The sequence below is a fragment of the Bos grunniens genome, chromosome 1 (genome assembly GCF_055505025.1).
Source record: "Bos grunniens cultivar Pamir isolate PY7600 chromosome 1, Bosgru_T2T1.0, whole genome shotgun sequence".
Taxonomy (NCBI): domain Eukaryota; kingdom Metazoa; phylum Chordata; class Mammalia; order Artiodactyla; family Bovidae; genus Bos; species Bos grunniens.
In genome coordinates, this window is record NC_141165.1 from 92295809 (window position 1) to 92323488 (window position 27680).

Genomic DNA, 27680 nt, shown 5'->3' on the forward strand with positions numbered 1-27680 from the left:
ACACTGGAGCAAAGCTTTGTATGCTATTGAAATTAAGTTGGTATTACTCCAAATTAGATTATTTTAGGTATGGATGTTAATTACAATGCCCAGGGCACCCACAAAGAGAATAAATTTTAGTTTTTAAATTCTAAACAAATAAAAATATATACAATCAAAAGAAACAAGGCAGAGCTGAGGATTTTAGTGGTTTGGATTAAGGATAGTCATTTTAAGACAATGTCAATCTAAAATTAAGGATTCAAATTCCTGGAGCATAGAGTCTGTCTGTTCTAGTGTGGGTCATGCCCACCATTACGGTCAAAAGAGGAGTTTCTAGCCTGGCAGATCTTTAGAATTGCATGGGAGGCATTTTCCCAAATAAGTGGGTTTGGGCAAAAATAAATAAGTGATGACCATTAAATGGGTTAACATTTTGTTAAACAGAATATTAAAGAATCAAAATGGTCTATTTAATGTGACTGTGCCAGATAATAATACATAGAAATTTATATTATACTATAAACAGAAGTATATTTGTGAATGGGGCAATTTGGATTAATAGTGACTGAGTATGGGATAAGGATAAGAGAGTAGGATGGTATGTCAAAATTTTTAAATACTGAAATAGAAGATTGATTTCCCTAAGAAGTTTGAAACTTTAAAGTCTATTTTAGTTTTCCAAGTGCTATGTTGACTTGTGAAATTAAGGCATGTGATATTAACTTACCACAAACTGGAATAAGTTGTAGTTGGTTTTTAAATTCTAAACAAAAAGTAAATGAATAATTGGGAAAAGTATTTGCAAATCACATGACATGTTAACCTGTGACATACATATATAGTTACTATCTATAATATGTCTACTGCCATACCACCCTGAACACTCCCAATCTTGTCTGATCTCAGAAGCAGGGTAACATACAGGAAATTCTTACACTTCGAAAAGAAAAAGACCCATAACTCAAAAAGTAAAATGAACTAAGTATATGAATAAACAATTCATAGAACAGAATATCCAAAAGGGGAAACAGAAAACAAACAGCTTTACTAGTAGACAGTGAAATAAAAATTAAAGGAACAACAAATTATCACTATTCATTTAGCAGAATAGCTAAAAAATAAGTAAAGTAAATTGTTATGGTCTTTTAGAAGGCAATCTAGTAACATTTTAAATAGACCAATCTCACACCTGGAAATCAGTCCCTCAGAAATTAAATTACCAGGGCATTTGGATACACATAAAGGATGTTTATTTAAACACTGGTGCCAGTGGAAATTTTTTAAGAATTGAGTTAATTTTGGTACATCCATACTGTGGAACATTAGGCAGCCTCTAAAATAAAAGAATGAATCAGTGCTATACCAGTTAAACTGGAAGGATTTTTATGACATTGTTTAATGAGGAAAGCAAGAAGCAGAGAAGGGTTTACACTATGATTCCTCACTTTGTAAAATACACATATATATGGTTATATTAACATGCTTAACTTTTTTAAAATAGTTGAGAGGGGGAACAGTGAGGGAAGAGTCAGGTAAGAAAAGAGAATAATAAAAAAGGGTGTATCCTAAACATAACATACATGAGATAATTCCATTTGTGGATAAATGATGGATGGACATATGCATAAATATATACATGAAAATATGATCATCAAAACATTAACTGGTTATTTCAGTGTGTTGGTTTATTTCCTTCCTTATACTTTTATTTATTTGAATTTTTACAATAAGCAAAGTTTATATACATCCAAAGGATGGTTATTCATTTTAAAACGCATGTTGCCAATTGCCATGGGATTTAAGTTGAGTCAGAAACATATTATGCCTTGCAGGCTATGACAGTGGGGAGCCAAGAGGACACAGCCAGCTGTAACATACAGACCAACTTAGTAAGTGTTGTAATAGAAGCACAGAGTGTTGGGAAAGAGAAGTTAATTGATCTCTCAGATTTGACTGGGAATTTCTGGAAGAACATTGTTAAAGAAGAAGGCATCTCAGTAGGCTCTTGAAGGTTTGGGAACAATTCAACAGGTAAAGATGGGGATGAAGAGAAATCCAGAATAAATGAACAGAGTGAGCAAATCACACAGGGGCATTAAACATCCAGGATATATTCAAAGAACGGCAATTGGCCCAACACAGTATAACTGGAACACAGGTGTTGAGCAGATAGAAGGTTAGAATGGTAAGCTGGTTTCCAACTGTGAAAGTAGTTCAGACTGTATTCCACTTGCAGAGGGGGCTTACGGAGGGGGTCGGGGGCGGCCGCGGAGGTTTGTGTGTTTGTTTTTTCAGGAAAGCAGCATTCTTAGTTCTGTTTTGGGAGTGGGAAGAGGCAGGAGACAAGAACACCAGTTAGGAAACTTAAAATAATTAGGGCCAAGGTAATCAAGTTTAACAAGAGCAGCAATATGGGAATGCAGAGAAAGGAGAAAGATTCTACAAACCTTTTTGAGGTAAATAGGGCAGGCCTTGGTAGAAGATGTTAAACCTTTTGTGCCTGGCAGCTGAGGGCTTGGGGATACACCTATTTGAGAAAGAGAACACTGGAACTGAAAGTGGGAACCACGCTGGGAGAAAAATCCCACTAACTTGCAGAATATACAGGGGCTGTATATAAAAGAAGGGAGAGCTTCTGAGGTAAAATAAAATTATCAAGTTGGTCCCTCTCACTTTCTGTATGTTCCACAGGAAAGGGTCTGGCTGTAGAGAATGAGAGATCCGGGGAAAGTCCAGGGTAAAATCTCAGACATAATTCCTGCTCTTGGGAACTGGAGCATGGGCGTCTTTCTTGCCTCTCCGCCGCCGAGACCCCCCGGGGCAGCCCTGTTCAGGCGAAGGAGGCGCGGGGCGCGGGTCCGCACAGCCAGGAGCGGCCGAGCGCGGGGTCCGGCGCAGCGCGCGGGGCGGTGCCAGGAGAGGGGCGGGAGGCGCGGCCCCGCCAGAGCCCGGCCCGGGTGGCCCCTGAGGCACCCGACGTCCCGCGCAGAGAGCAGAGCCGGGCGCCGCCGTCCCGCCGCCTCCGCGCCCGCCTCCCGGCTCCCAGCGCGGTGATGGGCGCGGCGCCCTGCGGTACTGCTCCCGCCCCTCCCCGTCCCTTCCGGCCCCGCGAACCCGCGAGAGACCCGGGCACCGCCGGCGTTCTGCCGCCCAGCCGCGGGCCTGGCGCTCCTCGGCGGTCCAGGACCTGGTGAGGTGAGCGGCGCGCCCTGGAGGATCCCATAGTCGGGAGTTTGTAGGAGCGCTCTGTGGGCAAGATATGTCCACAGAACGGCAAAGACTTAAATTCTGAAGTAAAAAGTGGAAAGGGGGGAAGGGCGTTCTCTGCTTTGCAGAATCTGGGCCGCTTCTTTGGAAACGGTGAAGAAACTATCTTAGAAACTGGAGGCGAGCCCGGGGTCACTGACCAGGGATGCCCGTGGCAGTTTCCTGAGGAGAGAAGCGTACTGGTATTTGTCGGGAAGAGGGGCTGCGGCTGTTCTGTTTTGTTAAACAGGCGATAGCCTCCTGAAACGGAGGGATCCGAGAACGGCATGTAGACCCTCCAGAGGCTCTTCACGGGGCTTGTCCCCAAACCTGCCTGTCGGGGGGTGGGGGGGAAGTGCACCCTAAGGGTGCCAGGTGGCGAGTAGGGTGGACTCCCTCACGAGGGTTGTGAAGTCCTGAATACAGAACGTTTTATTGCTCTGCTTTCTGTCGAACTGCCTTGTTCTGGGCAGAGAGACGCCCGGGAGCTGCAGCATCCTTGTAACTCTATCTGAAACTAGAGGCCACTTGTTAGATCGGTGTTTGAATGGTGGATATCTTGGTGTACTTGCGGCGCTGCGGAATATGAACTTTGAAGTTTTTCTTTAAAATTGAGTTTTATTGTTATCATTTTAGAGTAAGAATCTGTGGGGAGAGACGTCATGGCATGCTCTCTTCCCTTTGTTGGTTTCCTAGGTACGTGCGTGTATGAATAATAGGCAAATTATGTCCTAGCCTATAATGAAACATTTTTCCTGGTGTAGTCCTTTAACCGGGGTATGGAGGGTAATATCAAATTATTCCATACCTACGTGAAGTGTGGATTAAAAGCTGGAAAATTTGTCATGTAATTGTATGAGGCAGCTAGGCCTGCAAAGGAAAACTAATTTTTCTCTGCTTCAGTCGTGTCCGACTCTGTGCGACCCCATAGACAGCAGCCCACTAGGCTGCCCGGTCCCTGGGATTCTCCAGGCAAGAACACTGGAGTGGGTTGCTCCAGTGCATTTCCTTCTCCAATGCATGAAAGTGAAAAGTGAAAGTGAAGTCGCTCAGTCGTATCCGACTCTTAGCGACCCCATGGACTGCAGCCTACCAGGCTCCTCCGTCCATGGGATTTTCCAGGCAAGAGTACTGGAGTGGGATGCCATTGCCTTCTCCTACCAATGGCTAAATGCAGCATAGAAGGCCTCCCTTCAGGCTGGGTAGCAGCCAGGCTTGCAAAACAGTAAGTAGCTTCTTCCTTTGCTGCAGTTGGAGGGAATGGATATGGAGATAAATGGCTGAGGATGTGGTAGTACACAATACAAGGCAGTTTGAGTCTGGAGAATAAAATGCCTTGGCAGGCTTTGCTTGAGTTAGAGATCTCTTGGGAGGCGAGTGGTGGCTCTCTGGTCCCAAATTTGCCAACCTAATTCCACTTTAGGGCCATCACTGTCTCTAGACTGCTCCCTGTATTTCCTCTTCTCTCACTCCAGCTTTTAGCGTCTCCCTGTTCCCCATTAAAGTCTAGGGTTGAGCCTGGCAGACGTCGAGTTATGGTGGCCTTGGGATAGAGAACTTCCAAGTCTAGTGAAAGCAGAATTGTGGCCCGGGGGAAACTTGGGGTGGGTAGGGTGAAGCAACTTCCAGCCTAGACTTCCAGCCTAAAAGACTCTCAAAATAGTGGCAGAGTGATAAAGACAGAAGGAAAGAGATTCTCTCAGGTGGACAGTAGGTGCTTAACAGTTTATTTCCTGCTCAGAATTTTAATATTTCCTTTTTTGTTGTTTGACCATAAGGGCATTTCCAGATGGGGTTGGGGGAGTATAGAACTCTGAAAAGTCCCTCCTTCTCCCAAATTTGCGTTTCTTTCTACTCCCTTGTAGGTTTTTAGAGAGTAAGTGGGGACAGGGGGCGAGAGAAGAAAGAAGCAGTGAGGCTCTGCCTTCCCACAGAGACAATGGACCATGGACTGACTTGGGCCCAGAAGTAGGATTTGAAAGTTGAAAAGAATGTTCCATGTTTCATTAAAAATGAGAGCCTTTATTATGCAGAAAGGCATTGAGAACCATGACATTCTCATTTAGTTACTGATGAGTTCTGCTTGATAAGGGATTCAAGTCTCTACTTCTCTTTTATTTTCCCTTCCAACATTTTATTGTGAAAAACTTCAGACATACAGAACTTAAATTGAAAGGTGGTCAAGAAACAGATGTGTGAAGGATATTAACATTTTGAGTAGTGGAGGAAAGGATCTTATTCTTCTGACTTTTCCCTAAGAATTCTAGGCATATCTCTTCATTGCTTCCTTTTTCCCATTCTTAAAACATGTGTGTGCTTAATCGCTCAGTTGTGCCTGACTCTTTTCGACCCCATGGATTGTAGCCTGCCAGGCTCCTCTGTCCTTGGGATTCTCCAGGCAAGAATACTGTGGAGTGGGTTGCCATGGCCTCCTCCAGGGGATCTTCCCAACCCAGGGATTGGACCTGGTTCTCGCTTATTGCAGGCAGATTTTTTACCATCTGAGCCACCAGGGAAGCATAAGTTGGATAATATCACTCCCCTGCTTAACATTCTCCAGTGAAATAAGATCCCTCACACTTTTAATAAAATCCAGCTCTCTACCAGGACTTATCAAAACCCTAATTGATCTGGCCTCTTTGACCTCATATCTTTCTCCTCACTTTACTTCTTCCTTGCTCTTTTCTGCCTGAACACTCTTCCCTCAAATATTTACACTGCTTCTTTCCTCAGTTAATTCAGCACTCTTTTCAAATGTGACCTCCTCCATCAGGTCTTCCTTGACCACCTAATCCAAAACCACGCTTTGTCACTCCCTGTCCTCTGACCCTACTTTAGTTTTCTTCACTACATTTACCATTACCTGGCATTGAATAGTATGTCTCTTTCTTTATTAATCATCTCTGTATTCCACCCCTCAAATGTAAGCTTCATAAGGACAAGAAATTTTTTGTCTTATTCACGGCATATTGTAAGCAATTAATAAATTAATAAATAATTGTCGAATTAATTAGATAATTAAATGACACAGATAAGACATTGCCTCCCATAAGGGTGGCATAACCCTTGGTAAAATACTAGAAGTCCTTGTAAGTGATTCAGGTTAATCAATATTTTATAGGTAAATGATGATCCTGGAGATAAGTAGCCACTCTTATCCCCACAGTGCTTTGAAGCTGAATCCTATGTTAGAAGCTGAGCTAGTTTTGACAAACCCTCATCCCAAACAAGATATAAAAAATTTCAATCCTAGAAATTTCCCTCATGCCCCTTTCTAGTTACCCGCCCCCCCAGAAGCAACCTTTGTTATGATTTCTTTTATCATAGTTTTGCTGGTTCCTGGACATCATATAAATGCATTCACACAGTATGTACTTTTATGTCTGCCTTTTTTCTCAGCACAGTGTCTTGAGATTCATCCTTGTGGTTGTATATTAATTGTTTATTTCCTTTTATTCCAAGATGGTATTCAACTGTATGAATATCTACTTTTTATTTACCCATTCTCTTGTTCATGGATACTTGGGTTGTTTCCAGTTTGGGGCTATTTTAAACAAAGCTGCCTTGAACATTTTATAGAGTCTACCTCATTTTAAGTCCTATGTACTTTATGTGAAAATCTTCATGCCACCAGTGCTGAGAGAAAGATGGCAAGATTATGGTGGCTGTGCCCAGTATGGCAGCCTGCCTGTACCCCAGCAAGCGCCTTCTCCAGACAGCCCCACTGGGTGCTGATCTCTCTCCCACTGCAGAGGGGGAGCACTTGAAAAATGCGTGTCCAGGCAAATTGGGGAGCCCTCAAGCATGCTTTCAGTGTTTCTCAGTCCCTAAAAGAGACTGTAGAATGCTGCCGCCATTGCTGTTGTATTCCCTGCCTCCTCTCAGCTCCCCATCCCAGTACAAATTGACTCTAATCAGCCATTGAGCATTCTGCTCTCAAGAGGTTTAAATATTTAAGAGTAAGAGTCTTGTTCAGAGCCTGATAAAATATTTATGTGTTTCCATGGGGCATTGGTTTTCATCTAGGCTTCTCAAAGTGTTTTTCGGAGACACTTGTCATAATCATGAGCTACTCAGACAGAGATAGATGATACAGCCAGAGAACATTGGTAATACTGAACCCGTCTTGCAGAGTGCCTTGCTTTCTAGGGATGGGGGAGAATGAGCATACAGAAAAACGGGCATTAATAGTATCTGGACCAGGAGACAGGCTGACAATAGTGACTTGGAAAAAGCAGAGTCTGTTAATGGAGTTCCCCTGAGGGTGTGAGCCCAGAGGGATGGTAGAAAGGAGCTTGTCAGCATGAGGAGGGATTATTTTAGATGGAATGCATTCATCCCAAGTAGAAGAATAAAGGAATAAGCCTTTAAAGGACACAGTTCCTTTGACACCAAGGTAGACAAAGCCTGTATAAGATAGCTATGCTGAGTGCTATAATTAAGTCATCACACCTGCTATGAAAATATGGGAGAAGGAGTGGAGGCTAGCGAGTGTTTCCAGGTTGGGGGAGAGAACTAGCTATCTCAGGAGAAATTGTTATTTTCTTCTCCAAGGAAGAAGTGCTTTTTGAGTCAAGTTCTGAAGGAGTTATGGCTCTCTGACTGGCAGCTGTGTGGCATGGAAGGCATTTCCAGACAGAGTAACTTGAGCAGACATTCGAGTCAGGGCTCTAGTGCTGGTGTGGCCTGAGTAAGGTGAAGAGGGGGTGTCAGGGAGGGTTAGGGCAGGTTTGCAGTAAGAGATAAAGCAGGAGAGCTAAAGGCCAACTTGTAAAGGACACAGGAGCATGGACTTTAGTCTGTTTGTTGAAGGGAATCATGTAACTCTTGATTAGGTCAGATTTTGAGCAATTCTTGAGCGGTGCCTGTAGCCCAAGCAAGGCCTTGAGGTCTGTTTATGTCTAAGGCACTTCCAGAATATTCTGCTATGTCCAATCCAGTCTAGAGCCTTTGTAAAATCTACTCTAAAGGATGTAAACAGAAGGAGGTCAGATTCATTCAGTATACTCCTGGGACTAGCCAGAAACAGGTCTCATCCATCACAAATACTCCAAGTCAAACTGAATTCATAGGCTGTATGCTGCATCCTCTGATGGCAGCATACATCCTCTTTCGTGGCCACTTTGCCTCAGTGGGGGCTAGCTGGGAGGGTCTAAGTACCCCTTATCACCTGAACCTAAATCTGAGTCAGTATACTTCAGGCTGGGTTGCAGGCAACAGAGGACCAAGTGATGAGACAGGCAGACCATTGCTACAGAACTCAGACTTTCTTTGACCCGGCTGCTGGTAACAGAGGATTGAGGCCGTGCAGATTGACAACCCATAGACAGGACCGTTCAGCCACCTACCACAAGTGTTCCCTTCAGATTCCTATTCAGAAGTGCCTCAGGATGTTTATTTTAATGAATAATGAAAATAGGGAGGGAGGAAAGGGTGTGAAACCTCTCCATCATCTTCGCTTTATGATGTTTGTAATAAGGAAGAGATAAGTAGAAGTGATGGTCCTGGGGAAGTCAGTCCTCAGCGCAGCAGTGAGGAACTTTGCCTATGTGTAGATTAGCTGCAGAGCTCTGGAATTCTGATGGGGAGAAGCGATTTCTTGGTGTGAGGACAGAAAAAGGCATGGAGGACCCCATAGAGAAACTTCATGATTCTGCTCAGGGTCTTGCTGTTTGTAACTTTTCTCTTGCGGTGGTGGGTACATGTTCCAGAGTGACACTGGAAACACCCAGAAGAGAATGCACTGGGCCTTCCCATTGCCTTCTGCCTATGCTGGAATGTCAGCCTCTCAATCAGTACTGTCAGCTCCCATCCTGATTTTCCCAGGGTAACTGGGAAGACCCTGAGAGAGGAGGCAGAAGCGGAAGTCTTAACTAGGGAAATAACAAGACTTCAGACTAACAATATCCTTCAATATTTAAGACATTCTTAGTTTTCTGCATGAAGTGAAATCTCCCAAGGGCCATGTTTGCTGTGTATTTCCTCCGAACAGGTGAAGAGGGTTCGTGCTTAACTGAGTGCCTTCTCGTAATGGACATTTCAGTGATTGTATGTTGTTCCCTGGCCTGCTTTTGGATGTTGTTTGGAGATTGGAGTAAAAAGGGAACAGGAAAAATGATGGCAGGAGACAGGAAAGGGAAGAGAGTAGTGACTGGCTGGGGTCCTAGGTACCCGATTATCTGCAAGTGAGAGACTGGGACGAAAGGAGATCAAATAACCACCCATGGGAATCTTTATGTGCAAATATTGCTGACTGCCAAAGTCAGTTGTGAAGAGAAAAGAAGGGCTGAGACATGAGGCTGCTCTCAGTCAGTCTGAGGAATATTAATACAGGCTTGACACACCAGAATACATAGCCACACCACAACCATGCAGATCCCAGCAGTAATATACTGTCCAAACCCCTTCACACTTCCATCACGTTCTCTCATATTCATTTATAATATTAGTTATGTATGTGAGATACTTGTAAAGATATACAAATGCAGACCTACTTTAAAAAGTAAGTATAAAGAAGCATTCTAAAATATTAGCAGCAGTGGGATTATGAATGATTATTTTTTTCTAACTTATCTGTATTTCCCATGATTGCTATTATAAGCATGGATTTCTATGATACTCAGTAAAACATTAAATAAAATAATCTTTCAAGGGACTCAGTACGAAGAAAGAAGAAAAGGCATACGTGGAGGACAGTAGGATTTTACCAGAATAGAAAAAAGATGTTGGAAAATGAATGAAAATCACAGAAGTGATTTTGTCAGGAAGACGGAGGGGAGAGTAGGTGGAGATTAGTAATGTTTTCTCTATTTACTGTTATTTACTAGACTTGTTATAATGAGTGTGTATTACTTTTATAATTTAAAAATGCAATAAATTTAAAATATAAAAAGAATTTATTGAGACTATTATTTACAAGTAATACCAGTGGAGTGTATAGTCACTTTCAGGCTGCTAACTTCTGCATATTTTTTGTTCATTGTTGAATATCATGTATTTCTTGCTGCCCCACCCCCACCCCCGCCAAGGATCTGGAAGCTTTTATCAGCATGAAGCCAAGTTGCCAACACTCTGCCAAATGTCACACCTCCAAGGCCTTAATGCCATTCTCTGGGCGACAACTGGAAGTCCCATAATCGGCTTCCAGTGGTCCACCAAGGTGCTAACACAGAGCACTTCGCAACTGGACAGCAGCATCTTTCCCAGAGTTTAATATTTATTCCTGAAGCTGCCAGGCCATCCTTATACATCACATCTCTGAAATATGAAACTGGAGCCAACAAAAGCTGTCAGTAGCTGGAGTAGTGGGATTTTTCCAGACAAAACACTGTTCTTCTCTCATTCAGCTTACTGACTCGAGCAGCCTCTTGGGAACCTCTGCGGCTGAGCTTCTGGAGAGGTGGATGTACTTTTCATTTCACAACCACTGGCCTTTTCCAGAGACATTGTCGAGTCTGTGCTTTAATTGGCTCCTTCTGAGGAACAGGTGGTGAGGCCTCTCTCCAGGAACAAAAGTTGCTGCCTACCTCTGTGTACCAGGATCAATTTAAAGCAAATGCTGGAGAACTGTACCATCCACTGGCATTACTTGTAAATAATAGTCTCAATAAATTCTTTTTATATTTTAAATTTATTGCCTTTTTAAATTATAAAAGTAATACTCATTATAACAAGTCTAGTAAATAACAGTAAATATAGAAAATGTTACTAATCTCCACCTACTCTACCCTCCGTCTTCCTGAAAAAAAAAATTTCTTCTGTCCTTTTCTACATTCAAATCTAGGTAGAGTTATTTTCTATTTCATATGTAAATGGGATCATATAATACCAGTTACTTTATGTTTCATTTTATTTATTATATTAAGTACATTACTATAGGTACATACATATAGTTGATCCAATTTTTAATAACTACATATATTCCTTTGGAGACATAATTTTTCCCATTATTTTTGTATTGATAGATATTCTAAGTTATCCTCCAGTGTTTTTTCTTTTAAACAAAACAAATTATGCTACAATAAATATTCTACATTTATCCTTACACTTTGGCTTGTATTTCCATAGGAAAATTCCCCAGATTGGCATTTCTGGGTCAAAGGGAACACACACAATTTTCCTGCTCACTGTGGGTCTCCCCTCCAGCAGCCGTTTCCCTCCCTCCTTTTGTCTTGCTCTCCACTCTCCCGCTGCATTTCTTCAGGGAGGCCTGTGTATGTAGGCAGGAGAGCCCTGCAGTGAGAACTCATCCTTGCCAAGTGTGGATTATATCAGCTCAATGGGGAGCAGGGTCTGCTGTATCTTGGTTGCATTGTGTGTCTATTGCTTCTGGTTGGCCAAACTATTTACAGTTCCCCTTGTTCATTTATTCCATGCTGAGGAATTATCCATGGTCTTCATCTGTGGCAGGAGCAGCCTAATCAGTGGGGAGGGAGGCGCTTTCAGAGAGAAAAAGTCGTTACAGTGCTTTCTCACAATGCCAAATCTGCTATGTTTTTATGTCCTTTCCTTAATAGTTGGATTGAGAAAAGTTCTTTGATTCCATCCCAGTCTTCTCCCTCTATTTTGAGGGATTTGGGGATTTTTATGAGTATATAGTCAATCAACTTCAGCTGATTACTTGACATGAGGATAATTAGTTGAGAAGGTAGGGGTCTTACACCTAAAGAATCAGTGCCACTCAACAGATGTAAACATTTTTAAACAAGTGATTTTACTTAGCCTGGTATGAGTAGTGAGCTTCCCAGGACTACTTGGTTTTCATTTTTAGTTTTGCTCTTGTTTGCCTGTAAAAATTCAGTCTAGCTCTCAAGACTGGAGAGGAGCAGGATTCTTCACCACACCAGGGCTAGAGAAAATATCAGAGAAGCATTAAGGGAAGCCAGTGAGTATGAACAAGGGAAATGTAAGTAATGAACTGCCAAAGTAGCAAGAAGTATATGGGGTTTTTAAATCCTCAGCTGCAGGCTGCTGTGTGGGCCTGTGAGCTCTTGGACATGCTATGGAGATCTGTGATCCTCTAGTTCTGTGTTCAGAATGCAAACATTAGCTAAGTCATCCTAGATGACTTCAAAATTATGAAGTCCTGTGACAGACATTTTGCTGTTGGCTTCTATAATACATGCTGCAATTTTTGCTTGGTAGCTTTGAAATGAATTTTTATGTCCTAGATTGAAAACTAAAGAAAGAAAAGAAAACCAGAATAGAAGTTATTGTCGTTAATTTCTAAGAAGAAATTTTACTTTCATTTGGACATGTATAAACCTGAAGAATAAGCATCATTCTTTGTATTAATACATACTTTTTCATCAACTTTTCAGATATGTACTGATGGAGTAAAAATGATAGTTAATAATTGACTATAGTCAGTCACTATGATAGGTTTGTCTCATAACTTAGGGATTCTATAATGTATCTTAATTGGTCTCATAGTTAATAGTAGGATAGTTATATTTTATACTGTTTTCATTGTGATTTGAATCTCTAAAGATTATCTTTAAACAGTTTTGTCTCCTCAGTTAAAAAAAAATTAAGGTGAAACATATTATAAGACATTAAGCATCTGCTTCTAGCCATAATGAACCATCTGGTAGTAGACTGTTGCTCCCACAGGGGACACCTAGAAAATCCAGATTTCCGTAATCTGTTTAAAGGCATAAAAGACCTACTAATGCCAGTGCTTGAGATCTAAAACCTCAGAAAGAAGAGAAATTCATTGAGTGCCCCATATTCTGGGTTGCATTTTCCCTTGAGACATTTGCCATTTGTTAAGTAGCATGTAAGGAAAAGCTAAGAACCCAAGCAAAAAGAAGCTACTGAGAGTCAAAGAAGCTGAGCAGAACATTCTGCAGCCTGATAGAGCTGGGGAGGGAAAAAAGGGGGAATTCAAGGACACTAAATGAGCTGGGACATAGAGGTCATGATCGTGGAAAGAAAAGAGACTCAGAGGAATTAGTGCAATAAATTTGAGCCATTTTCCTTACAAGTCATTCGCCAATGTATAAGTAGCACAGCTGTTGTTTAGTCTCTAACTCATGACAGGCTTTTTTGCTACCCCATGGACTGTAGCCTGCCAGGCTCCTCTGTCCATGGGATTATCCAGGCAAGAATACTGAAATGGGTTGCCATTTCCTTCTCCAGGGGACCTTCCCAACCCAGGTATTGAACCCACATTTCCTGCATTGGCAGAGCAATTTTTTACATCTGAGCCCCACCCGAGGAGCCCAAGTAGGAGCCCAAGGATTAAAAAAAAGCCAAACAGAAAGCAATGCTAAAAAGCTAAACTCATCAGAGCTAGTGCAATCTTACTGTGCTGAGGAGATTAAAATGGGAGTGTTGGGTCCACCAAAGTGGAAGGGCCTGAAAAACACTGATGGTTAATTTCATGTGTCTCCTTGTATCGCCAATTTATTTTGGAGGTATACCTGTGAGAGTGTTTCTGGAAGAGATTAGCAGTTGAATTAGTGAACTGAATAAAGCAGTTGGCCCACCTCAATGTGTGACAGAACATTATTGAGAGAAATTTAAGAAGACCTAAATAGACAGAGAGATACATCTTATTCACAGGTGCTATGGATTGAATGTTTGTGTCCTCCCCAAAATTAATAGTTGAAATCTAGTCCCCAGTGTGATGATATTTGGAGACTGGGCCTTTGTGAGATGATTAGGTCAGAAGGATGGGGAAACCTTCATGAATATGATTAGTGCCCTTATAAGGAGAGGCCCGAGAGCTGAATAGCTCTCTTTCCATCGTGTTAGGGTATAACAAGAAGTCAGCTATCTGCAGACTGGAAGAGGGCTCTTACCAAAACACAGTCATGCTGGCACCATGATCTTGAGCTTCCAGCTTCCAGAACTGTGAGAAATAAATTTCTGTTGTTTATAAACCACTTTTAATCTATGGCATTTTTTAAATAGCAAGTGATTAGATTATTAGAACATTATTATTAAGATGTTAATTCTCTCCTAACTGATCTATAGATTCAATATAATCCCAATCAGAATCCCAGATGACCGTTTTATAGAAATGATAATCTCATTTTAAAATTCCCTGGAAAATGTGCACTGTCTAGAATAGCTAAAACAACTTTCAAAAAAGGAACAAAGTTGAAGGATTATCACTCCTTGTTTTTTCTTTTGAATTCAAGAGTGGTTTCACAGGTGTATGGATATGTCAAAATTTATCAAATTGACATTTTAAATATTTGCAGTTTAATGTAATTTATACCTCAGTAATGGAGAAGGAAATGGCAGCTCACTCCAGTATTCTTGCCTGGGAAATCTCATGGGCAGAAGAGCCTGGCAGGCTACAGTCCATGGGGCTGCAAAAGAATCAGACAAGACTTAGTGACTAAACAACAACAACAATACCTCAAGAGAGCTGTTTAAAAGCTAATAGGAAAAGGGGATAAAATACAATTGCAAAATATTTTAAAATACCAAAAAAAGAACATAGGACAGATTGGGAAAATAAAACAAATAGTGACATAATAAATTTTAACTCATTTATGTCAGTAATTCATAAGAATAAATAGAATACAACTAAAAGATTATTGTACTAGATAAAGAGTAGACATATTAAAAAGGATTATTAAAATGTTTTAATTGGTGACAGAGTTTTTCATAGCTTTCATCCTTTTAATGCATCATGCTTTACTTGTGGGTAGCCACAAGTATTTGATTTATGAGAACAATATAAATAGAAACCTTAATTTAAAAAAAGTTTTATCCCTAGCTTCACCTGAGTTGTGATTTGAAATGAGCCTCCTCACTGGACATGAATGGGGTTTGTAGGAGAGGTTGACATGGGCTATGATTCCCCTTTCTGATTTTATATGTAAAATATTACATATTTGTACATGTTTTTCAGAAGAGGGTCAATAGTTTACATCAGTATTTCATGTCCAAAGAACTATTTAAGAATTATGGTTTGAAGAATGAATAAATTGAGTACTATTCTAGGTGTCTAATTTCTCAGTAGTATGTCTCTGAGATTAATTTTTAGTGAATAATTCAAATTCAAGTAGACTCAGATTCTCATGGTATGAATGCCAAATCAACAGGTGCAGCATCACCTGGGAACTCACTAGAAATGCAGATTCTCAGGCCCTACTGAATCAGAAACTCTGGTGGTAAGGGCCTGCAATCAGTGTTTTTAAAGGCATTTTCTAGATAATTCTGATGTGCACTAAAGTTTGATAACCACTGGGTTAAACTGTTCTTAGAAAAGTCTATTCTGTACCTCATACTTCCAAGCCAAATTTAGGACATTTTGATAAGAAAGTGGCTGCAGAATGGAGAAGGCAATGGCAGCCCACTCCAGCATTCTTGCCTGGAAAATTCCACGGCGGAGGAGCCTGGTAGGCTGCAGTCCATGGGGTCGGACACGACTGAGTGACTTCACTTTCACTTTTCACTTTCATGCATTGGAAAAGGAAATGGCAACCCACTCCAGTATTCTTGCCTAGAGAATCACAGGGACAGAGAAGCCTGGTGGGCAGCTGTCTATGGGGTTGCACAGAGTCGGACACGACTAAAGCGTCTTAGCAGCAGCAGCAGAATGAACAGTCTGCTGTTAATAGCTTGCATTTTCCATCTTTTTATCCTCAGAGAGCCTGTATCACTCCAGTGTCCAGATTAAAGTGGAATTTGGAGACACAGCATATAAAGTGAAAACTGAAAGTGTTAGTTGCTTAGTCTTGTCAGACCCTTTGCGAACCCCATGAACTATAGCCTCGGAGAAGGCAATGGCACCCCACTCCAGTACTCTTGCCTGGAGAATCCCATGGACGGAGGAGCCTGGTAGGCCGAAGTCCATGGGGTCGCTAAGAGTCGGACACGACTGAAGCGACTTAGCAGTAGAACTATAGCCTGCCAGGCTCCTCTGTCCATGGAATTCTCCAGACAAGAATACTGGAGTGGGTAGCCTTTCCCTTTTCTAGGGGATCTTCCCTACCCAGGGATTGAACCCAGGTCTCCTGCATTGCAGACAGATTTTTTACCAGGTAAGCCACCAGGGAAGCCCACAGCATGTAAGTTCACTCACAGAAATTCTAACAAAAAGATTCAGGGATGAGTCCCATTAATTCCAAGAGCCTTGGACCTCTGCTTCTTTTGAGGAGTTGGACATGCTTTCTCAATAGACTGAACCTCATGTTTTCACAGCTGTGTGGCACCTTCACAAACTTCTTTTGAAAGAATGCTCAGCATTACCATGGCTCTATTTGAAAGGTAGATTAATGAATTCACACAGCTTATGTTCTGGATACCCAAAAGGGCTGAGGTTTCAGCTATAGCAGCATAAAACTTGAGCCATCCAAAACCAGCCTCTGAAACCTTCAAATTTCCTTCTGTTGCCTGAAGCTTGATTTGTATGACACCTTACTGTTTCGCTGATGAGAAATACCATAGAGCACTTCACAGCAGTTCTCATTAAAGGAGGGCAGCCAAGTGGAATTCATTCTTGGCTCTTAGTAGTTTTCAAATGAGAATTTTATTGCATATTAATGAGCACTAATTGACATTTGTGACTGGTTTTTATGGAAAGCATGCATGTATAATTTGCATAATAGTACCTAAGTGCTTCTAGGAAACAGTGCAACTCTGGGAAGTTGGTGAGGGTTTTAGTATGTTGCTTTTTTTTTTTTTTTTTTAATTCCCAACTCCAGTCCCTGGCAATAGTGTGGAATATTAACAGGTCTCTAAGATCCATCTATAAAACAGTGGTGACTCACGCCCAGTTCATGTGGTTGTGCCAGTTTATACCCGAGTTCAAAAAGAGTCAGCAAACCACATCAGGGCAGGAGCAGGAGATGCTCTCACAGTAGTCAGGGGGATTTTCCAGCCCTTCTGTATGAATCAAACCTCCTGTTTCTGCTGAGTTATAGTAGTATCTAGATGTCCTGAGGGTTGTTCCTAGGAGTATAGTACTCCTATAGAGTTTAGAGTTTTCTAAACATCTCTGGGTTCACATCAACACATATGTACTGATCACCTGCTAAGTATCAGGCACTGTGTTAGGTGCTAGAGCAAAACCTCATTGTCTTGTTCCCTGCATTCCTAGCTCTTAGCATAGTGACCAGGACACAATAGTTGATCAATCAATATTTATTGAATTATTGAACATGGTCTCTACTATCAGGGATCTATAATTTCATCTTACAAAATCTGATCTTACCTAAAATACAAAGATCATTACTCTTCCTGTTAGAAGAAACAATGATTAAGAACTCAGGATTCCATTAGAAACTTTATAACAAGAAAGATCTATAACCTTGATTATATGACCCAAGTCTTCTGTACAGATGACCCTTTCCTCTACTGTGGAGATGAAAGAAGCCAGTACTTATTGACAATCTAGTATATTAGTTACATTTACGAACATCTTGGATATCATATGACTTAATCATCAACAAAACCTATGAGGTACAGATAGTATTACCTCATTTCACTGAGGAGGAAACTGAAGAATTGAAGTTAAGTGACTAACTTAAGCCATCATGGATAGAAAATGATGGAGCTGAGATTTAAATTCAGCCTTGGCTTTGCCCATTGTAATATCACTCATTATACCAAGTAGTCCAAGGATGTGTGAAATGAAGCCAAACTCCATGTACTGAGATGGAGGCTGAATTGGCCCAGGAACCCTGGGGTGTGCCCTGCATTCAGTTGACCTACTGTTTACAGCAAACCTGGTGCTTACAGCAGTGTTTTTCAGGTCCTATGGGGGACCCACTCCAATAGCCAGTCTGATTCATTTTACTTCTACCAAGAAGCCAGAAATGTTTAAACACTGTAAGCAAAGGGAGAAATCAGGTTTACTGGAAGAAAAGTTACAGGTTAATATCAAATTTAAAAGTTGAGTATGTTCTTCTGTAATCTTGAGCAAAAATGTTCTCCAGATTGTGGAGAAATCACTGACTATGAACTGAGAAGCCCTGGAGAGGAGAGGCTTTAGAACACAGGGATTAGGAAAGAATGGTGGTGTGGTCCAAGAATTCATACAGAGCCCCATGATCCAAAAGCTTTGTTTCCTCTAAGTTTCAAATTACAGTGGTGAATCAAATCCACTCTTCTTCCTCCCATCCTGTCCACCTCCCACCTCTGCCAAGGACATCCAGTGATTCCCTTCTGCTTCTAAAGCCCCCTAAGAGGGATGTGTTTCAAGCAGCCGTCTCTTCTGCCCTTGCTCTTCCCTCTGGTGAATCAAGATTCCCTGCATAGCCCTGCTTCAGGGTCCTAGGGATGATTACTCAGAAACCATGCAAGTATGTGGAAAACTTAATTGGAGGCACTTCAAAGGCTTTACAAGGAAACTTTTATTATTTCACCCTCTTTTATAAGGCAAATCTGTGAAGCAGATTAATTCAGTCCATTTTACATTTTGGGGGAGAAAACGTGCACGTTCCCAAACTTATACTGTCCCAGGAGAATGGTCTTTCGTCTTCCACATTGTTCCTTTTCTCTCTCAGACTTCCTCCACAAATGTCTACAGCCCTAGAGCTGTTATCCCTGTGGCCTGGCCTCTCCAATTGCCTATACTGGTCCTGTGCACATTCAGTGTATTCAAATCAAACTTGCCTTCCTTCTGGTCACTATTCCCATCTGGCACTCCCCATATACACACACACTCTCCATCTTCCCTTCCCCAAGTCCAGGCCTTTGCTCAGATATTCCATATACATTAAAGGCTAACTGTAGTTTCCTTTAAAGTCCTTTAGCTCAGTTGGTAAAGAATCCACCTGCAATTCAGGAGACCCCAGTTTGACTCCTGGGTTGGGAAGATCCATTGGAAAAGGGATGGGCTGCCCACTCCAGTATTCTTGGGCTTCCCTTGTGGCTCGGTTGGTAAAGAATCCGCCTGCATTGTGGGAGACCCCGGTTCGATCCCTGGGTAGGGAAGATCCCCTGGAGAAGGGAAAGGCTACTCACTCCAGTGTTCTGGTCTAGAGAATTCCGTCGACTGTATAGTCCATGGGGTCGCAAAGAGTCAGACATGAGCAACTTTCACTTTCAAAGTAATATAGAAAAAGTGCTGAAGTTGGGAGACCAGAGCTCTGTTCCTACACTCACAAGGTGATCCTGAACCTCCCAACCTCTGTGAAGCACTTTTCTGGCCCATAAAATGAAGAGATTGGACTTTATTATGTCTAAGATTACTTCCAGCTCCAGCCTTCTTTCCCTGACTGAACCGTCTGTTCACATACATGGAATATTTTCCCATCCTGATCTCATGTTCATGCTCTCTTAGAATTTACAATGGTGAGCCATCTTCTATGTTGTAGATCTGTGTGGCGTGTGATCTTTAGGAGAGCTTTAATCTCTTCTGCCCTGCTTGTACCTGCCTGTTGTCCTCACGAAGAGCAGTGTATGTTCAGGAAATAGAAATGAATTTTACTGCTAATGTAAGTGACCCATATTCAGCATGTTTGTAAATCTGCTAGCAGAACGCAATACAGTGCAATCAAAAACAGCTAAAATGCATTTTGCATTCCCTGCTGTTTATAATTATCCATATATCTGCTGTCTACATTAACATAGTTAATGGGGAGGTACTACTTCAGACAATATTAGCACCAGAAGGTTAGCGCCAGAAGGAACGTTAGTGAATATCTAGTACAATACTACTGGGGCTTCTCTGGAGGCTCAGTGGTAAAGGATCCACCTGCCAGTGCAGGTTCACAGGTTTGACTCCTGGTTCAGGAAGATCCCCTGAAGTAGGAAATGGCAACCCACTCCAGTATTCTTGCCTGGGAAATCCCATGGACAGAGGAGCCTGGTGGGGCTATAGTCCATGGATTTGCAAAAGAGTAGGTCACTACTTAGGGAGTAAACCACATATTGACTAAACAACAGTGCTCTTGGTGGTGATTTGAATAGATACATTTTTTATTAATTTGCATGTGGTTCTGACTTGCCTCTTCTTAGTGGATAATCTGAGGCTGAGATACTTCAAACAGTGTATCTATTTGTTCACATTGGGTGGAAATATCCCTATTACTTCAGTTGTCCCTTTTCCTGTTTTTAATATAAAGCATGAAATGGGTTGAAAAATGAAGAGGTAATGAAATCCGGACAAAAGGAAATTAGTCATAGGATAATAAAAATGAGCCAGAAATGCCTAACACTGCACAGTTGCTGTAAGTGAACCACATATTTGATTCCAAGCATCCCGGCAGCCAAAAGAGAAAGAAACATACTATTCATGACATTAAAATGTTCCAGAAAAAGATAACTTTTCCTGGTATTTGAAAAAAAAGAGAAATTTAAACCATCTGTCCTCATGGAGGAGCCACCAAGTCAATGTTATCGACCACACCTTCAACAATATTTTTTTTTCTTTTTTTTTTCTTCAACAATATTTTACTAATACCTATGATGCTAAATTCATTTATGCAATAATCATTTATTGTGTGCCTTCTATGTGCCATATATGTGTTACTGTATTAGTTATTTTTTGTTATTGTTCACTCAGTCATGTCCAACTCTTTGCAACCCCATGGACTGCAGCACACCAGGCTACCCTGTCCTTCACCATCTCCCAGAGCTTGCTCAAATTCATGTCCATTGAGTCAGTGATACCATCCAACCATCTCGTCCTCTGTCATCACCTTCTCCTGCCTTCGATCTTTCCCAGCATCAGGGTCTTTTCAAATGAGTCAGCTCTTCGCATCAGGTGGCCAAAGTATTGGAGCTGCAGCATCAGTCCTTCCAATGAATGTTCAGGGTTGATTTCCTTTAGGATTGACTGGTTGATCTCCTTGCAGACCAAGGGGCTCTCAAGAGTCTTCTCCAACACTACAGTTTGAAAGCATCAATTCTTTGGCTCTCAGCCTTCTTTATGGTCCAACTCTGACACTGGAAAAACCATAGCTTTGACTAGACAGACCTTTGTTGGCAAAGTAATGTCTGTGCTTTTTTATACACTGTCTACGTTTGTCATAGCTTTTTTCCCCCAAGGAGCAAGCATCTTTTAATTTCATGGCTGCAGTCACCATCCGCAGTGATTTTGGAGCCCAAGAAAATAAAGTGTCATGGTTTCCATTGTTTCCCCATCTATATGTCATGAAGTGATGGGACCGGATACCATGATCTTACTTTTTTGAATGTTGAGTTTTAAACTAGCCTTTTCACTCTTCTCTTTCACCTTCATCAAGAGGCTCTTTAGTTCCTCTTTGCTTTCTGCCATAAGGGTGATGTCGTTTGCATATCTGAGGTTATTGGTGATTCTCCTGGCAGTCTTGATTCAAGCTTGTGATTTATCCAGCCCTGTATTTCGCATGATGTACTCTGCATATAAATTAAATAAACAGGTTGACAATATACAGCCTTGACGTACTCCTTACCCAATTTGGAACCTGGTGACTGCAGTCATGAAATTAAAAGACGCCTACTCCTTGGAAGGAAAGTTATGACCAACCTAGATAGTATATTCAAAAGCAGGGACATTACTTTGCCAACAAAGGTCTGTCTAGTCAAGGCTATGGTTTTTCCTGTGGTCATGTATGGATGTGAGAGTTGGACTGTGAAGAAGGCTGAGCCGCCGAAGAATTGATGGTTTTGACCTGTGCTGTTGGAGAAGACTCTTGAGAGTCCCTTGGACTGCAAGGAGATCCAACCAGTCCATTCTGAAGGAGATCAGCCCTGGGATTTCTTTGGAAGGAATGATGCTAAAGCTGAAACTCCAGTACTTTGGCCACCTCATGCGAAGAGTTGACTCATTGGAAAAGACTCTGATGCTGGGAGGGATTGGGGGCAGGAGGAGAAGGAGACGACAGAGGATGAGATGGCTGGATGGCATCACTGACTCAATGGACGTGAGTCTGAGTGAACTCCGGGAGTTGGTGAGGGACAGGGAGGCCTGGTGTGCTTCGATTCATGGGGTCGCAAAGAGTCGGACACGACTGAGCGACTGATCTGATCTGTTCCATGTTTAATTCTAACTTGCTTCTTGACCTGCATACAGATTTCTCAGGAGGCAGGTAAGGTGATCTGGTATTCCCATCTCTTTAAGAATTTTCCAGTTTGTTCTGATCCACACAGTAAAAGGCTTTAGTGTAGTCAATGAAGCAGATGTTTTTTGGGAATTCTCTTTTCCAAAGATCCAATGGATTTTTCTTTTTGATACTTAAATTATCTTGTCATTGACAAGAAGCCTGTTGACTCCTACATCCATTTGACATGATTCTGTAGTCTCTGTAGTCTGATAATTTTTTATTTTCTAGCAAGGCAAAATATCCCAGTTTCATCTTGGATATTTCCAATTCTGTAATTTAAACTGGCAATTTCACTAAAGAAAACTGATTTCTTTTTAGTGAAAGTGTTTTGAGAGATTGCAGTCTGGGCACTTGGAGGGCTTATTGTTACAGATTGTACTTATTTCTGAACTTTGGTTGACAAACTGGGAAATATGAATATTTTAGGAAAAGAACACTTTGATTCCATAGTTATATTTCCCATTTAAATAATAGATGGAAAGATTTTACTTATTTTATATGTTTATCTTTTTTCTGTTACTTTGAAAATCTTAGTTTCCAGTGGCATGAACATAATTACTTATTTGCTTTACCTAGTAAATAGATGTGTCTATATGTGTATGTATGTATATGTATATATATAATGTATATGTATATATTTGCTTTACCTAGTAGATAGATGTGTCTATATGTATATGTATGTATATCCATCTCTATAAAATAGGAACAATATCCAATACCCACTTCATGTTGTTTAAGATTTCTTTGTGGTTATTTTTTGTCCTTTGATGTATAATCAAAATACTCTTATTTAAATTAATTCTGGGCTCCCCTGGTGGCTCAGATGGTAAAGAATCTGCCTGCAATGCAGGAGACCTATGTTCTATCCCTGGGTTGGGAAGATCTCCTGCAGGAGGAAATGGCTACCCACTACAGTATTCTTGACTGAAGAAGAGGAGCATGGCAGCAACAGTCCATGATGTCACAAAGAGTTGGACATGACTGAGTAACTTCACACTTTCAAATTAACTCTTCTTTATGTGGTTATATCATCAACTTGTTGATAGGTTGATTTGTTTCAGTTTGTTTCCTAAGTTTAGACATCAATTTTCTTTTTTTAATTTTGTTTTTAAACTAAGTAAACTATTTATATGGTTTCAGAGTCAAAACTATAAATATTAAGAGATCTGTTTTGCCTCTCTGTCTTCTCCTTGTTGTTCTTTTCCTTCTCTTATAGGTAATGCTGGTAATGCTTTTATTTTTTCCATTGTTTCTTTTGGAAAATGAGCCAATGACCTAAATGAGTTTCATCCCTTTTCTTACATAAAAAGCAGCATACTATATACATTTTGTTGCATCTTCCTTTTTTAAAACAATGTGATTTGGAAATCATAGTATATAGAAATTTACTCATTCTTTTTAAAGAATTGAGCTATTATTCATTTTTATAAACCAAGTATTATTTGTAGAAAAGCAGTAGGATGATTTTCTCAGGCGAGGGGGTACTAGAATGAGACAGGTAGATTGGAATGAATATGCCAAGGTATTAATGTGTAATTTTGGATGCTTATTATTTTCTTCCATGTACTTTTCTGAGTTTCAAAACTATCAATTAAAGAATAAGTTTAAATACAACTTCACACCAGAGCAACAAAGGAAAATACTCAGGAATCACTGAGCTATAAACATTTAATGGAATTAGATCAAAGAGGGAAGGTTTAGGTGAGTATGTACATGGGAAACTTCTATAGGTGGTCGTTGTTGTTTTTGTTGAGTCGCTAAGTCATGTGTGAGTCTTTGCAACCCCATGGATTGCAGCATGCCATGCTTGCCTGACCTTTACTGTTTCCCAGAGTTTGCTCAAAAACTCCTGTCCATTGAGTTGGTGATGCCGTCCAACCATCTCATTCACTGTTGTCCCCTTCTCCTCCTGCCCTCAATCTTTCCCAGCATTAGGGTCTTTTTCAATGAGTCATCTCTTTGCATCAGGTTGCCAAAGTACTGGAGCTTCAAGTCAGCATCAGTCCTTCCAATGAATGTTTACAGTTGAATTCTTTTAGAATTGACTGCTTTGATCTCCTTGCAGTCCAAGGGACTCTCAAGAGTCTTCTCCAACACCACATTTCAAAAGCATCAATTGTTTGGTGCTCAGCCTTCTATATGGTTTGGCTCTCACATCTGTACATGACTACTGGAAAAGCCATAGTTTTGACTAGATAGACCTTTGTTAGCAAAGTGATGTCTCTGCTTTTTTAATCTGCTGTCTAGGTTTATCATAGCTTTCCTTTCAAGGAATCATAGGCTGGAATCAAGATTATGGAAAGAAATATTAACACCCCCAGTTATGCAGATGATACCACTCTAATGGCAGAAAGAGGAGAGTGAAAAATCTGGCTTAAAATGCAACATTCAAAAAAAAAAAAAAAAGATGATAGAGATGGGCCTAAACAGAGAGCTCTCAGTACTCTACTCTCAGAGAGCTCTACAGTTACCTAAAATATGAGAAATTGCAGAAGAGAATGGAAGATGCCTATCCTCCCCAAATTTAGTTGCCTAACTGATCATTATTGGATGACTCTGCATAGAGCCATTCTTTTATCCTCAAAACCACTCATTCCCTGCAATAACAAGAGGGAGGTTAGCATGGAAAGCTCTCATAATTTTCACAATAGAATTAGACTTTAATTTTTTTAGGTTTATGTAGCCAAACCTGATATTCTCATTTAAAATGGTGTAACTCTTCCTCTGGCATTCCCAAACACTCTTGCCCAGGTCTGCCTTTTCCTCCATTGTCCTTAATATCTTCTAAATTCTATGTATGTATGTATTATGTCCACTGATTACTGTTTGATTCCCCTATTGTAATATAAATTCTTTAAAGGTAGGGATCTTTTTTTTTGTTCACCAGTGTATTCAGGAGCCTAGAATGGTGCCAGTCATGTTGTTAGTACTCTTAAAAGATTTATTAAGTGAATGGATATTGGAAGCAGTGGAGTTTTGGAGGAAAAGGGAATGTGTAACCATGAAGTTCAGCACTTATGTATTCATCATCCCCTTATCAGAGAAAGCAATGGCACCCCACTCTGGTACTCTTGCCTGGAAAATCCCAGGGATGGAGGAGCCTGGTGGGCTGCGGTCCATGGGATCGCTAAGAGTCAGACATGACTGAGCGACTTCACTTTCACTTTTCACTTTCATGCATTGGAGAAGGAAATGGCAACCCACTCCAGTGTTCTTGCCTGGAGAATCCCAGGGACGGGGGAGCCTTGTGGGCTGCCGTCTATGGGGTTGCACAGAGTCCGACACGACTGAAGTGACTTAGCAGTAGCAGTAGCAGTATAGGTGATTGATAATGAATGTAAAGAATTTGGTATGTGTGTGTTTTTCTAATAGGCACATCTTTATTAGCATAACTTAAAAAATTAAGAAACACAATTCTTTTTTATTTGCCCATACACTCACCATTTCCAGCACCCTTTATTCCAGATTTGCATGTGGTATCATTTTCCTTCGGCCTGAAGGACTTCCTGTAACATTTCTTGTAGTGCATGTCACTCAGACTTTCTTTTTCTGAAAATATCTTTATTTTACCTTGATTTCCTGAAGACATTTTCACTGGGTATTGTATTCTGGATTGACTTTTGTCATTCCACTCTTTTCTGGTTTACATAATTTCAAATTAGAAATCTGTTGTAAGCATTACTGTTGTTCCTCTATACAAAATCTGTCTGAATCAGAGATTTTTATCTTTATCATTGGTTTTCAGTAATTTCATTGTAATGTGTCTTGGGGTATGTGTGTTTGGGTGTTTCAGTGTTTCTTCTGCCTGAGTTTGGTTGAGCTTCTTGAATCTGTAGGTTTACCCTTTTCATTAAATGTTTAAAAAGTGTGGTCATTATTGCTTTCAAATATTTCCCCTCTTTTTTTCCCAGAGCTCCAATTACATGTATGTTATACCACTTTCTATTGTTCAGTATGTCACTGAGGCTACCTCCATATTTATCAATTATATACCTCATTTTGGATAATTTCTTTTGTTTTTAAGCTAAGCAGTGTTTTATTTTTGCAGTGTCTAATCTACTGTATTTTCTATTTTACAATTGTGTTTTAATCTCTAGAATCCTATTTGGCTATTTTTTATATTCTCCATTTCTCTTTTCATTTTGTTTATGTTGTGTTCTATGTCTTTGAGCATATTTATAATAGTTGCTTTAAGGTCCTTGTGTGCCAATTATATAATTTCTATTATTCCTGTATGTTTTTATTAAACTTTTTAAAATGTATTGTTATAGGTCTTTTTTCCTTTTTCTTCTTTGCATGCCTGGTAATTTTTTACTGATGATGGACATTTTGAGTTTTATGCTATTGAGTGCTGGATCTTGTTGTAGTCCTTTAATGAGCATTGGGTTTTGTTCTAGATTGCAGTTAAGTTTTTTGTAGATAAATTTGATCCTTTTTAAGACTTACTTTTAAACATTATGAGGGAAGGTCTAGAGTAGTTTCTAGTCTAGGGTTTATTTGTTCCATTTTTTTCCTGAGAATTTTATCTAATATCCTGTGTATCATGAGATCTGTCCACTCTGGTTGGTGGGAACACAAAGTATTTTCAACCATGTGTGAACTCCAGGAATTGTTCAGCTATTGTCTATCAGTGGTTATTTCTTTCACTTCAGATAGTTTCCTCTCACTAGATCAATACTCAGAAAAAGACTGAGAGGGTCCCCAGCAGATTTCCAAAGCACTCTCTTTCTTGGTATCTCCCTCTTCTTTGTTACTCGGCCTCACAAGTTTGTTTGCCTTGATGTCCATAACTCCAGTCTATTCTCCTTACCTTAGCAAGACTTCTAGGCTCTCTTTGAGTTTCCCTTCTTGTACCCTGGCCTGGAAACTTCCTTCAGGCAGTAACTTGGGGTCAGTTATAGTCATTGGGATAATGTTTATTTATATTTCGTTTTCTGTCAGTCAATTGTAGGTTCACCTCATTTGTTTTCCAAAGTCCTGTGAAATTTGTTATCCAGTATCTGAAAAGAGCTTTTCGGATATTTTGTCTGGTTTTTGAGTTGGTTATAGCAGGAAGGCAATTCCAATAGCAGTTAATGCTTCATGAACAGAAGCAGAAGTTCTACCAACTGCAAAACAACTTTTTAAAGGACAATAATTGTAGGACTAGTTTTTCAATAGCCAGAAATAATGTGTAAAAGGATAGGGCAGATTTTTGTGGAAAGATATGGGGACTGTTGTGGAGAAGGAAATGGCAACCCACTTCAGTATTCCTGCCTGGAGAATCCCATGGACAGAGGAGCCTGGTGGGCTACAGTCCATGGGGTCTCAAAGAGTTGGGGATGTCTGAGTGACTAATACACACACATGTGGGAGCGGTTGAGCGTTGTAAACCTATAAAGCACTGTCTTGCTCTTGGGAGCAGCATAGCTGATACAGTGTCTTTTTTCCTAATGACTGGGCAGGATTCTACATTCT

The 27680-nt window shown here is 40.6% G+C and overlaps 2 protein-coding genes across 2 annotated transcripts in view; one reads left to right on the forward strand and one right to left on the reverse strand.

Moving 5' to 3' along the window:
* Positions 1-1348: 1348 nt before the first annotated feature.
* On the reverse strand, positions 1349-3725 carry LOC147379922 (uncharacterized). Its single transcript, XM_086415526.1, has 5 exons — positions 3630-3725; positions 3430-3562; positions 2656-3262; positions 2430-2509; positions 1349-2296 (listed from the first exon to the last, which is right to left on the reverse strand). The coding sequence occupies exons 1-5, from the start codon at positions 3723-3725 to the stop codon at positions 2274-2276; spliced, it is 939 nt and encodes a 312-aa protein (XP_086271652.1). The 3' UTR covers positions 1349-2273.
* GPR156 (G protein-coupled receptor 156) overlaps positions 2968-27680 on the forward strand; it is a 108747-nt gene continuing 84034 nt past the window's right edge. Inside the window, exon 1 of the mRNA XM_086404304.1 lies at positions 2968-3177. The gene's annotated coding sequence lies outside the window, so the exon portion shown is untranslated. The remainder of the gene's footprint in view (positions 3178-27680) is intronic.

What these genes read in the sequence shown, in the direction of transcription:
- LOC147379922 (XM_086415526.1), bottom strand. Translation starts at nt 3,725, where the DNA reads ATGCTGCAGCTCCCGGGCGTCTCTCTGCCCAGAACAAGGCAGTTCGAC. An exon ending in CCTCTTCCCGACAAATACCA is followed by an intron (nt 3,263 to 3,429) that starts GTACGCTTCTCT and finishes TCAGAATTTAAG; the next exon opens with TCTTTGCCGTTCTGTGGACA. An exon ending in TCCTGTGGAACATACAGAAA is followed by an intron (nt 2,510 to 2,655) that starts GTGAGAGGGACC and finishes TTTCTCAAATAG; the next exon opens with GTGTATCCCCAAGCCCTCAG.